Source organism: Danio aesculapii, chromosome 8, assembly GCF_903798145.1.
Source record: "Danio aesculapii chromosome 8, fDanAes4.1, whole genome shotgun sequence".
Lineage (NCBI taxonomy): Eukaryota > Metazoa > Chordata > Actinopteri > Cypriniformes > Danionidae > Danio > Danio aesculapii.
In genome coordinates this window covers 23,159,863-23,174,861 of record NC_079442.1, presented here as the reverse complement: position 1 = coordinate 23,174,861, position 14,999 = coordinate 23,159,863, and the positions used below count along the sequence as shown (strand labels likewise).

General features: G+C 36.8%; 1 protein-coding gene across 1 annotated transcript in view; it reads left to right on the top strand.

Moving 5' to 3' along the window:
* Positions 1-14,999, top strand: part of specc1la (sperm antigen with calponin homology and coiled-coil domains 1-like a) — a 61,665-nt gene that overhangs the window by 19,215 nt on the left and 27,451 nt on the right. Inside the window, exons 2-7 of the mRNA XM_056463445.1 lie at positions 6,478-6,643; positions 6,736-6,889; positions 7,924-8,255; positions 9,641-10,936; positions 11,025-11,232; positions 13,114-13,187. Coding sequence (XP_056319420.1) covers positions 6,515-6,643; positions 6,736-6,889; positions 7,924-8,255; positions 9,641-10,936; positions 11,025-11,232; positions 13,114-13,187 — 2,193 coding nt within the window. The 5' untranslated portion in view covers positions 6,478-6,514. The remainder of the gene's footprint in view (positions 1-6,477; positions 6,644-6,735; positions 6,890-7,923; positions 8,256-9,640; positions 10,937-11,024; positions 11,233-13,113; positions 13,188-14,999) is intronic.

The window sequence follows — 14,999 nt, the reverse complement described above, 5'->3', positions numbered from 1 at the left end:
TTCATTCAGAATACTCATTCACAGCTGAACTGATATGTTTAGAAATGAATCAAGTGCCTTTCTTAAAGAATGCATCACTGAATCATTGACTCAAATGACTTTTTCATAACAGATTAATTCAAGAAAGAAACAACATGTTGTGTTACCTCAGGTGCACAAATGTTCTGTGTTGACCATGTTGGGAACTATTTTTATTGGCAAAACATAAAAAACAGATAATATTGTGTAAATGTAACTCATGCAATACTTACTTTTTGTTTGTTAAACCTCCGTGTAAAACAAATGCCACATTTGAGAGGACACTAAGGCCCAATCCCAATTCTCTTCGAGTGTGAAGGGGAAGGGCTTCAAAATTTACTCCTAAGAATTTGGACAGCACTAGCACCTGCACACGTCATCAGATGTCATCGTGATCTCTTGCTTCATATGAGATCAGACGACCGCGACTGCTGTAGTTATTCCAGTTGTGTTATTTTTTGGTATTTATCTTCAGGAAATCACTGAAGGCATATATCATGTTATCACAGCGATCTAATGTGGCAATAAGATCGTAACTGTACTACGCATTTACACAGTGGCCATATTCATCTATGTAAACACACCAAAAACAACATTAACATTATAGCAGACACTGTATAAAGCTCATTCCCAGCCACTAAACTTTTCTGACAGGGTATTCGAGTGTTATCGAGTGTCAGAATGTTGTGGGACTACTATACAGGAGTTATTATTATGAATTATAGATCGCGAAATTTTGCAGTTTTTATTTTATCGTTTTTTTCTTTTTTAAAGGATGATGGTAAAACACGAATGCGGTCATAATAATGGCAAAAAATAAGAATTTGTGGATCTCCTTACTTGCGGGTGCAACTGAGGCTGGTGTATTCTAGGAAATTTTCTTACCCCTTGGTTTCGAGTGTGGTCCTGAAAAATCTTTGTTTGAAGGGGTGTATACCCCTTGCCCTTAGCCCTACGCCTTCAAGCTAAAGAAAATTAGGACACCACTACCCCTTCATGTTAATGCGCAAAACGAGGGGTAAGGGGAAGGGCTAAGGGGTAGAATTGGGATTGGACCCAACACTATAATTTGGAAAAACTGCACACTTGTGCAATATTATTTAATTATTTATATTTATTTTTGCTTTAATAATTCTACCTCAACTATTTTAATTGGCTTCATCATGAAGGGAACGGTTGGAGAACACATTTTTTTTCACAAAATGTTTGACATAATAGATAATGGCTGTTTCGCAATTCCAAGAATTCAGACTTGCGTTCTTGTGGAGACCATTCTTGACAGGTTACCTTGGAAGAATGAACTCGAGAGACTGCGAAAACACCGAACGCGTTTTGTGAGAAATAAGATGCTGCATTCTTCCTGATGGTCACATGACCTTGACCACATGACGATTTATTGTTTTTCCCTTTTTCAATATATATATAACTTGCACAAAAACCTTACAAATATACTTTGCACAATACAAATAAAACAGATTTTAATAGGAATTTTAGCAAATAAACAACCTTAATGTGTTTATGCCTTTATTAAGATTGTCATGTTAATCTTTACTTTAACTGTCTCGTTTAGGGAAACTCCTGAGATTAATAAGTTATATCTCTCAACTTGAATTATAAACGTATAAAACGCTGCACTTCCCACCTCCTCTATTTAGAATCGGAATCTATTTAGAATTAGAATCTGCAATGTCTTCTGGGACTTCTAGAGCAAGTTTGGTGCTCAAGGCTGCATCCATGCATCCTCGATATCAAGAACACATCTGGGAACTTTCACGCGTACTCCGTTATTGCGGTCTTGAGTTTTGGAACTGAACTTTGGCGGTTGATGGTGACGTTACACGAGGACACAAAAACGGTGTAGAACGCATATAGAGAAACAGCCAATGTTAGCTGCTTGCACAATGTTACAACAACAATTACAATATTTAAAGATGATAAATATGACACACACACACACACACACACACACACACACACACACACACACACACACACACACACACACCAGTATGTTAACTTATATTTAGTTTGACCTGTTAAAATCTACTTTTTGCACATATTTGGCATTTGTTTAACAGCTTCATTTTAACAGTAGGGTTTTTATACATACAAGCATTTTACTTTAAAGACTTCATTTTGATTTCTGGAAGACTGACGCAGCATTTCTTTCAGGATGGTTCTGAGAAAAAAAAATCCATCAGGGAGTTGCACTTCAAACCTCTCCCTTTAAGGGAATGTGCGCTGAAGCCTTTTTCCATTGGGGGGTCTGTAAATTGGAAATGAGCAAACGTTCTCCCACAGACCCCCACCCCCTGCCTTGCAACAGCTGTAAGATATTAGGCCTTATTTTCTCTTCCATTGAGAGACAGGAGGAACGGGCCCTTTGCCTCGCTGTGATCAGACTCAAGAGGACAATGGGGATCCATTAAATGAACGATCTGGAAAGATCTGCACCGTGCAAAAACAAGTGCAGAGCTCTGGGTTAGAAATTTCACGCTATCTTTCCAAAATATCTCGGAAACTGCTGGCTGAAGTGCAGAACTCAAAAGCAGTTTTTCACTTTTGTACCCTGTGGTCTCTCATAATGAGAAAGACATTGGCTAATTTAGACATGATTGCATTAAAGTGATAAGTCACCTGAAAATGGGCATTCTGCAATCATTCAATTTCGAATCAACATGAGGGTAAACATCATTTTAGTTGAAGTTTTCCTTTAATTTTTATTAGCGTTGCGCTGTGACCTATGCGAGCGGTTTGTTTGTGGTGTGGTTTTGCTTTGAAGCCAAATAGTGATATAACGAGGCTCCATTAATGCTCTTCAGATGCTTTTTTCCACGATAGTATCAAATAGCTCTGATCTCCAGCCACTATTAGCGTATAATGCCCAGAATAATTAGCCTAGCTTGTTGCCCTCTCATTATTTGCAATCTGTTTCTTTGAACCGCAAGAGTCTGAGATCATGCTTTCACCCTTCAGTTGGAATTCGTCTATAAAATTGAAGTGATAAAGCAAGTTGAAGGTTTTCCTGCTGTGCAGATGGGCAGTCTGGTATTGTTATGTTGATCCATGTCTCAAACTCATCCAGGACTTTGCTGCCTTTTAAGGCTCTGTTTTTTAGCAGTATATACAGTAGAGAACTGCAGACTGTGAGCTCTTGAAGTCTCACGCACGGCTGATGACAAGCTCTGCTGATACGCCTGCTCTTCAGCACTTTACTGCATCAGCGACACATGTGAAGCCCATCCTTGTCATTAGAGATAGTTTGAATGTCAGTGACAGTCAGCGTCTGGCTAATTCTGCCAAAAGGCTGTTTCCGATCAACTAGCCTTGGGAAAGACGTGATCTGTGCTTTCAGCCTTTAACCTAGCAGTACAAGTGCTCTTTAGCTGTTAGTTTAGTGCCTTCTGCCACCTGGTGGAAGTAAAAGGACATTGACATTGTGTTCTTTTGAACATCTGAAAACGAGTAAATTGTAATATCAACAAAAACAACTATCATCATTAATTCAGCATTGGGATTCCCAGTTCATTAAAAATAGTTGGTATTGAACATATTTATAATTCTACAAAAGGAGGAGAGAGGATAAAAAGATTAACACGGAGAGAGACTTTTTGGATCTATACATTAAAAGCAACTAGATTTCCAGGTTTAAATGGCGAATTAGATTTTTCTTCTTTTTTGTAAAACCGCTTTTCTGTAGATGTTTACAGACTTTCATTATCAGTGAATATGCATGTCTTTGTATATGCATTCTTATGTGTGCATGTATATGTGTATGTATATGTATGTGCACATGTATATATGTGTGTTCGTATGGGTGTATTTATGTATGTACATGCCATGTTTAGGCGTATTTGTCTGTACATATTTGCTTATTTGTTCTATATATAAATATAAATATATATATATATATATATATATATATATATATATATATATATATATATATATATATATATATATATATATATATATATATATATATATATACCCAACTTGCAGTGGTTCTATTGGTCTGCCCAACTAGCTAATGCCACCTATTGGTTTTCACCTCAGCAACTATCCTGAGTACAAATAGAATCAACAATAGCAAAAGGGATGGATATGAAGTTGTATTTGTACTCTTTGATTTATATAAAAATGTGTGTGTATATGTATGTGTATATACATGTATAAATGTATATGTGTGTGTATATATGTGTATATTTGTGATTTATATAAAAATGTAAAAAAGACCACTAAAAATCCATTTGTTAAAAACACCTTAACGGTATTGAATGATGCTCAGTTTTCACTAGGAAAGGTCCCAAATCTCTCTTATTTTTGGCGAGACGAAGATTTTAAATCAGCGAAAAAATGATTTTGGCTTTAAACAGTGGGCATTAAAAGGTATCAGAAAGATTGGAGACTTATTTGAAGGAGACACACTGATGTCCTTTAAAGACCTTAATGAAAATTTGGAACCCCTATGACGCATTTTTGAAATACTTACAAATTCACAGCTATATTAATGTCAAGCAAAAGACCTTACTAGCTAAACCTCTACAAACTGAATTAGAAAAAAATGTTTTTTTGAGAATCCTATATGACAAATTATATTTTATTGTTTTATAGCAAATTGGTCAAGGGCCCCAAGGAAACATCAGAATCCAAGAAAGGTTCTTGGTGTACAGATATGCAATATGACCTGACAGATTTTGAATGGAGCCAGATATTTGCTAAAGCCCAGAATTTGTCAATTAATAAATAATAATAAAAATAATAAAATATAACTGGGCAATGCGTACTTATATCACACCTGAAAAACTAAACAAGTTTAACCCAAACATCCCAGATATTTGTTTCAAATGCCAAAAACATAAAGGAACATTCTTTCACTGTATTTGGGAATGTAAGGTTCTTGTAAGGATTTTCTGGCAAATCGTATTAACATTAATCTCCTCAATTATTTCAATACCAATTCCAGTTACACCTGAAATATGTGCTTTCCTGTAAGTTTGTTATTACTAGGTCATCAAACTAAAATAATTGACGTGTCTTATTGTGTCTTAGGGCGTTTGGTAGCAAATACCTCTTACGCCACTGATTAATTGATTGATATGTGTACATGTGTTTTTTTGTATTATGTGGAATACAGTATATGCTTTTATTTGTCTTTGCCCATGTATAACAATATATTTACCTGTTCAACTGAATTTAGATGCTTTTGGGGAGGAAGGGGGAGAGTCAAAATGCAAAAAAAAGTGTGATTTCATGTTATATATCAAGTGTTTTTATTTCTATAATAAAAATGTGTTAAAATATAATAAGAAATCAATATTTTTTCATTTATGTATACTTATTTATATGTTTTATATATATATATACACTGCAAAAAGTGACTAGTTAAGTGAGTGAACATTGTAACTTGAAACTGTTAAGTTGACATAGTTTTTATAATTATGCAAATAGTTCATTTTCTTAATCATTTTAAGGCAACAGGGTTACTCAATTCTCAAAGTCAGCTAATCCCTTTAACAGCAACAGGTTTATCACTTTTTTAAAAAGTACAGTCAACTTAATTGATTTGTACAAAGTACTATATAGTGAAATCAGTATATTCAGCCAAACCGTTCACATAATTGTTTTCCAAAACAGAATTTTTATACAATGTTAACAAGAATTGTTTTTCTCAATCCTTGCTGAATGTTGTATTCAGTTTGCACTATACATATACATATCAATGTCATAAATATGTTTGAAAACATTACATCACAAGATCAGCACAACACAACATTGTTTTCTTTATTCATGTTTGATACTTGCTCATTGATATTTTATGCAATGTTTCACAATAAACATAATAATGTGTTTATGTATGTTCATATTTACACATTCAGTAAAAGTTTTGAAATGTAACGCAAACAGTATACTGTTTGAAAATTCCCAAATTGTTGCAGGATACTATCAAATAAATATATACATATAACAAAGTGTATTATTGATTGTTAGGTATATATTGACTTTTAAAGAAAATGTTTATTACACATTATTAACATATTTATACGCATTTATACATTTTCAACAAATGGTCACTTTTTCGTGGAGGTTATTTTGATCTTTTAAACATTTACACATTTTTCAACATGACTTAAATGTGTAAAACATTTCCCTGTTGTAATATAATTTTTGATGTGAATGCTCTTATTTATTTTTTTGAGTCATCTTGACCCATTATAACACAGTTATTAGCTTTAATTATGTTGTTTTTTTGGCTAAACTGATTTTAAAATTAAAATGTTGCCCTAAACTGTTTTAAAACGAAACTACTCTGCTACTTGTCAAATGGTCAATGGTCATTTTAGTCTTATTTCTAGTCCTTTTTTGCTCTGATTTTTAGGATGGTTACTTATTCAGTCATTTAAAAAAATATATGTTTTTAACAAAACTGTAACCTGTGTTCTCTGTGTCTCTGCTCAGACTGAGGGGTAGATGTATCATCAGGAGCGAGCACAGTATGAAGAAAGCAGGCAGGCCAGTGGGGAATAAGGCAGCAAATGGAGGAGGTAAAGGCGACTCAGTGATGGCCGGAAACTGTGCTGGCAAAAACACTGTTAAGAGCCCTACCTCAGCTCCTCTCTCCAAGGTAACATCACTTTCTCACTCACTTTAAACTAGCATCTGAGTCACTCTGTTATTGATAGTTTTTTTGGTGAATAGTTGGTCTTCGATCTACAGGTGAAAAGCAATGATGATCTTCTAGCTGCTATGGCTGGTAGCAGTGCAGGCACAAACAGCAGTGTTGCCAAGGGCAAGAAGTCAACTTCTACTCACTCAACATCCTGTGGAACAAACACTAATAACCCTGACACCAAGACCAAGACCACCTCAGGTATTTAAAACTTACAAGAAACAATTAATAACCAAAATACCACAGTATTCACACATTTGAAGCTACATTTATTTGCATTTAATAAAAAAAAATATGATTGTCATAATATTCTTCTTCTATGTTTTGTTTGATTAAAAGTAACAGAGGTACTGGGTACAGAGGTACTGTAACAGAGAAGTAAAGAGGTGTTCATAAAACTATCACGACACCTTTATAATCATGACTGGACACATGACATGCCATTAATACAATGGCGCTTTTATGCATGCTTATGTCATTAAGTGTCATTTTTTTCATTTTTAACTGCAAATATGACATTGTTTGAGATGTCCTTTTGTGAACCTGATATAAACAAATACATCATAACCTGACTTTCCTGACATGACAATTGGACATTACCAAGACATCATAGCTTGTCATTAACATGTTTGTCATGAAGCTGTTATAATGGTCATAAATATCATTTTAATCAATTGTTTCATTAAAATGTCTCAGTAAAACTGTCATTACTCTGTTAAATAATTTTATACAGCATCATTAATGTTAAAGGATATTTAATGTGATAATAATGACCCATTTGATTTGTAACACTGTAGTTTAGGCCAAGAAAAATATTAATGATGCTGTAATAAAATTAATGACACAATTGTAATGGCCTCATGACAATAATGTTTATGACAGATTTATAACAAGGTAGGTTATCTTGATAATGTCATTATGAAGGTTTCATGAAAACCCCCTCTAAGTAAAGTATTACATGATAGGATAATATTCAATTGTGATAGAAAGCAACAACATGTATCACAGTGAAAAAACAATGATATAAAAAGCTGTTATCAATTTTATTTGCTTGCCATTATTTTTCTGTAAAAGCAATGAGGTGTCTTTTAGACATTTGCTGATTATATAGCAAGCTCATTTGCATGCAGAAAATATTCTGGGCAAGTATTCTGTGACCCTTAATGGCAAAATGTACTCACTACAGGTGTAATTTGACAGTTGTGCTCTCATATTTGTCATTATGTGCTCCCAAGGCCCTTCTGGCAAACGGACATCATCCATGACCTCCAAGGAGTCGAATTCCTCACGAGAGCGTTTACGAAACTCCAGAAACTCCAGCAGTAAAAAGCAGTCGTCCACTGGTGCTTCGGATCGAGCTCAGCCCAGGCATTCCCGTGCACTGGCCCAGACCTCCGACTCTGAGAGCCGCATGAGCAAATCAAAGTCTGACGGACAGTTAAGTGATAAAGTGGCCCTGGAGGCCAAAGTAAAAAATCTGTTGGGTCTGGCCAAGAGCAAAGACGTGGAAATCTTGCAGCTCAGGGGTGAGCTGAGGGACATGAGGGTTCAGCTGGGACTGCCTGAGGTTAGAATAACTACCATATTAATGCTTGATTATTTTCAGAAGTCTTATGTAATTTCATAATGAACAAGTTGCAATATAAGTCATGTATAAATGCAGATAATTCTACAGTTACAGACATGTAGCAACAAAGAAAACACTGTAGACTAGTCAATGTATTGTCTATGGACTTTTTTTTGGTACCCAATCTTGTCATCTCATTACATTAAATTCAGACTGCAGTCTCACAACAAAGGTAAAATGTTTATTTTTATAATGTCCCGTGGCACTGTAGAATATAGGATAGCAATATAGGAAAAATAATTTCTCCCTTTGTGCGATTCTACAAAATAAAGATACTAAAATATAAAAAAAACTACCAAAACAAGTCACACAGAAAAAATAAAGTGAGGAATCCTATTCATTTTTGTTCCATTCTCCACCTGTTTCTGCCTCAGATTAAAAATAATAGGTAATTGTGAAAACTATTTTTCGCAATAACGAGATATAAAGTTACAGTTATTAGATGTATAGTTATACTGTTATTTATGAGATAAGTATCAAATCACATTGTAATATATACATATAAAGTCATGAGATATAGTCACAATTTGAGATTAAAAGTAGGGCTGGGTGATTTGGCCTAAAATCAAAATCTCGATTAATTGAATAATTTAAGTCGATTACGATTAATGAAAGATTTTTTTTCTCTTTTATTTCACTGACAAGTTTTATATGCTGTCTAAAGGCATCTCTGGCGCAGCTTCCAATCATTGTCAATGTAGTGCAGAGTAAGACTCAAGAATGAGTCCATCGTCCTACTTGACCAGAGATCAGATGTGGCTGCAATGTGGCCCAGAAGTATAAATCAGCCACAGCTTTTAACAGTGGGTTCACGTGACACGTAGGGAAAGTAAAAATTGGACCGATTATAGGTTCTGAATATCGAATTAGATATCTTTTCAATGAATCGCCCAGCCTTTATTAAATGTCATACCTTTTAGTTACTCTGAGGTGGAAATAGGCTTCCATAGTGACCTGTATAACACATATCTTTATGGTTTTACCAAATATACCATGTATAATCATGTTTGGGTAAATTAGGATGTAGATAGAGGTGCCAGTCCTGTTCCTGGAGATCTACCTTCCTGCAGAGTTCAGCTCCAACCCCGATCAAACACAACTAATCTAACTAAGTAGGATCTGATGATGGCAATTAAAGACAGGTGAATTTGATCATTGTTGCAGCTGAACTCAGTAGGAAGGTAGATCTCCAGGAGCAGGATTGGGCATCTCTGATGTAAATAGTTAGATGCTGTAATTTACTGTGTGTATTGTTGTTGCATCTGTATTGTGAAAGAACTTATTGTGAAGACTTTTGACTCCCTAAAATTTTATGATGTTTGTAGGAAGATGAGGAGGAAGAAAGGCCACCCGAGAGAGAGGCGGCTGCAGTGATTACAGCTGCGGATGTGGAGTCCACATTACTGCTCTTGCAGGAGCAGAACCAGGCCATCCGTGGAGAGCTCAACCTGCTCAAGAATGAAAACCGCATGCTAAAGGACCGCCTCAATGCTCTGGGCTTTTCTCTAGAGCAGAGACTAGACGGGGCTGATAAGACCTTCGGCTTTCCCTCCATCAGTCCTGAACTCTCCTCCGGAGGTGGTGGAGCTCATGGAGACTGTGCCACTATGGCCTCCTCTGTTGAGGGATCGGCACCAGGCTCTATGGAGGACCTCCTGACAGGAGGCCAGCGAAGTGGCTCAACGGACAACTTGGACAGCGAGTCCAGTGAGGTCTACCAAGCAGTGACCTCCAGTGATGATGCCTTGGACGCTCCTTCAGGCTGCGGTTCCTCATCATCCTCTGAGTCTGAAGGTGGACCTCCGGCCTGCCTCAGTTCCTCTCGTAAAGGAAGCAGTGGCAACACCAGTGAGGTGTCCGTGGCGTGCCTGACGGAGCGCATTCATCAGATGGAGGAGAACCAACACAGCACATCAGAGGAGCTCCAAGCCACTCTACAGGAACTGGCCGACCTGCAGCAGATCACGCAGGAGCTAAACGGAGAAAACGAACGCCTGGGAGAAGAAAAGGTCCTGCTTATGGACTCGCTGTGTCAACAGAGTGACAAACTAGAGCACTGTGGTCGTCAAATAGAGTACTTCCGCTCGCTCCTGGATGAGCATGGTGTTGCCTACTCAGTAGATGAAGACATCAAGAGTGGCCGCTACATGGAGCTGGAGCAACGCTATGTGGAGCTTGCGGAAAATGCCCGCTTTGAGCGCGAGCAGCTTCTAGGCGTGCAACAGCATCTGAGTAATACTCTAAAGATGGCAGAGCAGGACAATGCTGAGGCTCAAAATGTGATCGCAGCACTGAAGGAGCGTAACCATCACATGGAGCGACTTCTGGATGTTGAAAGGCAGGAGCGAGCCAGCATGGCGGCAGTGCTGGAGGAGTGTAAAGCTGCGGTCAACAACGACCAGGCTGACCTGAGTCGCTGTCGGGTCTTACTCGAGCAGGAGAGACAAAAGGTAGCAGAACTCTATTCCATCCACAATGCTGGAGATAAGAGCGACATCCACCAGCTCCTGGAGGGGGTGAGGCTGGACAAAGAGGAAGCTGAAGCCAAAGCAGCCAAACTGCAGGATGATTTGGGCCATGCTCGCTCTGAGGTGGCATGTCTGCAGGACACACTCAACAAGGTGAGCACAAGCACTGGTTCATTTGGTTCGAGATGCATTAAGAGCTTGATGTAATAATTAGTCGTTCTGTACTTTTGTGTTGGTCTAGCTGGATGCCGAGTACAGGGACTTCCAGAGCGTAGTGCAAAAAGAGCTGGCCGAGCAAAAGAGGGCTATAGAGAAGCAACGGGATGACCTGCAGGAGAAAGAGACGGAGATCGGAGATATGAAAGAGACCATCTTTGAGTTGGAGGATGAAGTGGAGCAGCACCGAGCCGTCAAACTTCATGACAACCTCATCATCAGCGACCTGGAGAGTGGGTTTGAGAGATTTTGATTTGCACATTCAGATTGTAGATATTCTACAACAGGCATGGAAAACTTTAGACTTGCAGGGCCACTGGTCTTCATTCTTGACCTTCATTCTTTATCAAACACACCTGCCTGGGATTTTTATTTACTTATTGTTTTCCTGAAGCCCTTTATTATTATTTGGGTAAAGGAGCTAAATTCCGAAGCCACCCATGTTCAGTATCCTGCACAAATGTATGACACTGTGTCCTAATACTAGGTTCACACCAAATGTAAATTTAAGTATGACACAAAATTCACATAAAAACTCAACGCAAACACGCAAATTATTGTGGAATGCACGATTTGTTCGTGGTGAACACACAGAATTCACGTCAAATCAACAGTTAAAAAAAGTTGAGCAGAAAATTTGCGTGAACGGAAAAACTTAGAGTTTGGCATGAACAAAACATGATGCAACGAGATTCCAGCAACCAGCAATTCGGCTATCTATCCTAGACGCGACACGGCAAAAACATTTAAATACTTCAGCCATTCTAAAGTGCAGAATAGTGGTTTGTACTCCCAACAACATGGACAGGTTTATAATCTTATTAATGAATATTAAAATTATTTAAAGTGCAAACTTGGTGATGACTGTTGTTGGTTTGTCACAGTTTTAATGTTCATCTTTAAATTATAAATTATAATCTACTGCCACTTTCAGGATGGCTATAAACGTCACCTAAAATGGTGTTCAAATTCACACTGGTAACACTTAAAGCACATAAGCATCACCCGACGTGATCATTATCATAGTAGTTTATGCTGTTCCAGATGTGAGGTTGTAGAAATAGAAAATAGAAACTGTGTGTGTCGCTGCAGTGGACGGTTTGGACAAAAATTCCTTTCAACATAGGAAAAATGCTATTTTATCACAACACAGCATCATGTCATGTCTAGTTATGACACTGTGTAATTTATACTTGGGTTAGGTATGTCCAATCCTGTTCTGGGTGCTTTAGTTTTGTGCAAAGTTCAGTTTAAACTCTGCACCATCACACCTGTTTGAAATGATCAAGTGTTTCTGAAGATGAATGGTGTGTTCAAGTCATGTCAAACAGATAGTATTTATGTGTTGAAAGCACACGAACGCCACCACAGAGTAGTAATTATGAGTGGTAAACAAGTGACAACATATCATTTCAACTTGCAGACTCATAAATACAGCTTCCAAGGAGGACTTGAACACTTGACTGGAGTCTATTCTAATAAGTAATTGAGTTGATTTATGTGTATTTGGTTAAAAAGAGTTTAAAAATGTGTAGAGTAAGGTGACAACCGTATTCTTAAATCGCGTTAAGCAGCTAAACTTATTTTTGATTTTAAAGTCTATCCAGGGGCAGATCAATCTAAAGTGATGAGACAAGACGAGTGTAAAAAAAGTATACGTATTAAATAAATATATAAGTTTAGTTTTTATATAGAAAGTTTATAGAAAACAAAATAAATTTAGAGATGTAGAGGCACTGTCATCAGCATTTGTTTGCATTAGATAAAATGAATCTGAATATGTGCAAGACTTGAGTACATGCTTCTTTTATTAAACACTAGAAGAGGTTTTGATTGGTGTACCTGCCTCACATTACCACACGGTGGTGCCAGTCATTTAAGTACATAATAAGATTCATCTTTCGGCTACTGCAGATCACAAACATTAGTGGCTAGATAATTTATTTTATTACTCAGTAGTTAGCTTTATGCTTTGACATTTACAGTGAGATTTATCATGCAAAATGCGTTTATTATATAAACAGTGAAGTTTTTTCTTCTGTTTTTCCACATGAACCCTGTTTGCCCTCAGTTCACATGCTTAATCACTCACTCTCTTTCCGGTTTCCTGGCAGATTCGATGAAAAAGCTTCAGGATCAGAAGCATGACATGGAGAGAGAGATAAAGATCCTGCACCGCAGACTCCGGGTGAGTGAGGGCAGGGGCAGCAGTTCATGCGGTCATCCGAGGACCTGGCGTTCACAAATGGTCATCTTTTTCAAAGGCTGTCCTCAACCTCTCAGTGTGATGTCAGGATAAACAAGCAAACAGCATTTTATTTTCTATCTGCTTACATAACATACTTTGTACATTCACAAGCATTTATTGGGGTTTTTAATTAATTGTTGTTTAACTTAACCCATTCATTTTCAGCATTTCTCTCCAAAATAATTATGCACCAGAATAGGTGATTAGCAGAATAAAGGATTATTATTGCTTTTTTTTCTGTAAGTTTTAATTCACAGCATCAGTAGACGTTTGTCACTTTTACAGCTTTTCCAATTTAAAGGGCACCCATTTTACCCATTTTATAAGATATAAGATAAGTCTTTGGTGTCTCCAGAAAGTGTCTGTGATGTATCAGGTCAAAAAACCCATCAGATAATATTTTATAGCCTCCAGAATCTACCCATTTTGGTGTCTGATGACATTGTAGCTGTTTTGTAGCCTGTGGCTTTAAATGCAAATGAGCTGCTTCTCCCCCCCCCACCATTCCCTCATCTGCTTCTCATCATGCGTTGCGTCAGATTAACAGCACAGTGATAAAAACAGACTTGGATGAAGCTGAAATACAGCTCATTAGTCATTAATACCAAGTAAGTTTATTTTATGTATTTGTGGTGGAGTTTATTCAAGCCTTTCTGAAACGATGAGTCTCACACAAATGCTGTTTGCAGTACACACAGACATATTAGCGTTTACTGACATCATGCGGCCGTGGTGATTATTGCAGTTAATTAGAATAGGAATACAAACATGCTCTGTTTTAAAAAACGTTTTAAACTTATAAAAATCACAGAGAGTTGGAACAGATGTTTTAATGCAATTTTCTTTGCACAAAGTTCTGTGGACATGTGAATTTGGGTCCTATTTTAATGTCAGGAAACTTAAAAAAAGAGAATTGTTGGGTTTATATAAATGCAACATGAAAGTGGACACACTATACATACACCCAGTTCTGTCCAAACAACTTACAATAGTTGATTTTCATCGTAGGTGCTCTTTAAAGTCCTAATGAACCGGAAGCTGTGATCTTTATTTTATTTTTTCATTTTATTTTATTTTTTTTCCAAATAGTGACGCAGTTCCTAGAGAAATGAAATATTAAATGACACAACAGTGGGCATAGCTTGTTTTTTAAACCTTGGGCTGAATGGATGTAGTAAAGTAGGCGTTTTATTCAGAAAGATCGGGAAAGGGGTTTTAGAAAAGTTATTACAATCTAACAGACCACTCCTGCTCACCATTTCTGTTTGTTGTCAAAACTGAGAATTAGAGCAGCGTGGTTAAGTATGTTAGCCATGCCCATTACCTCAAAATCACGTAATCTGACAATTTAACTGAAAACAAACAGGAAGTGCATTTACAGATTTTAATTAAAGATTAGAAGGGCAAGCAATTATTTTTCTTAATGACATGCACAGATGAATTGTTCACCACAAAACTGGCAATGTGAGCTAACAAAATCATTTGTTAAGTTTTGAATCTTGCATTTGTGGTGGATTAGATTTATACCAGCATCTAGTAATGGCTTTTTTATTTGAAGCAAGGATGATTCTTAAACGTATATTAGTTTTTTCTTTCCAATAAATCTATTGACAGCACACCCAAATAAATTACCTCAAAACTAAAATATTTAAGATATTTTCTAAAATGTTACGTATATCTTTTCCAAAATCATCTAATATTATTCTAATGTAGTATTCTAATATAATATTCTAATATAATACTATTCTAATA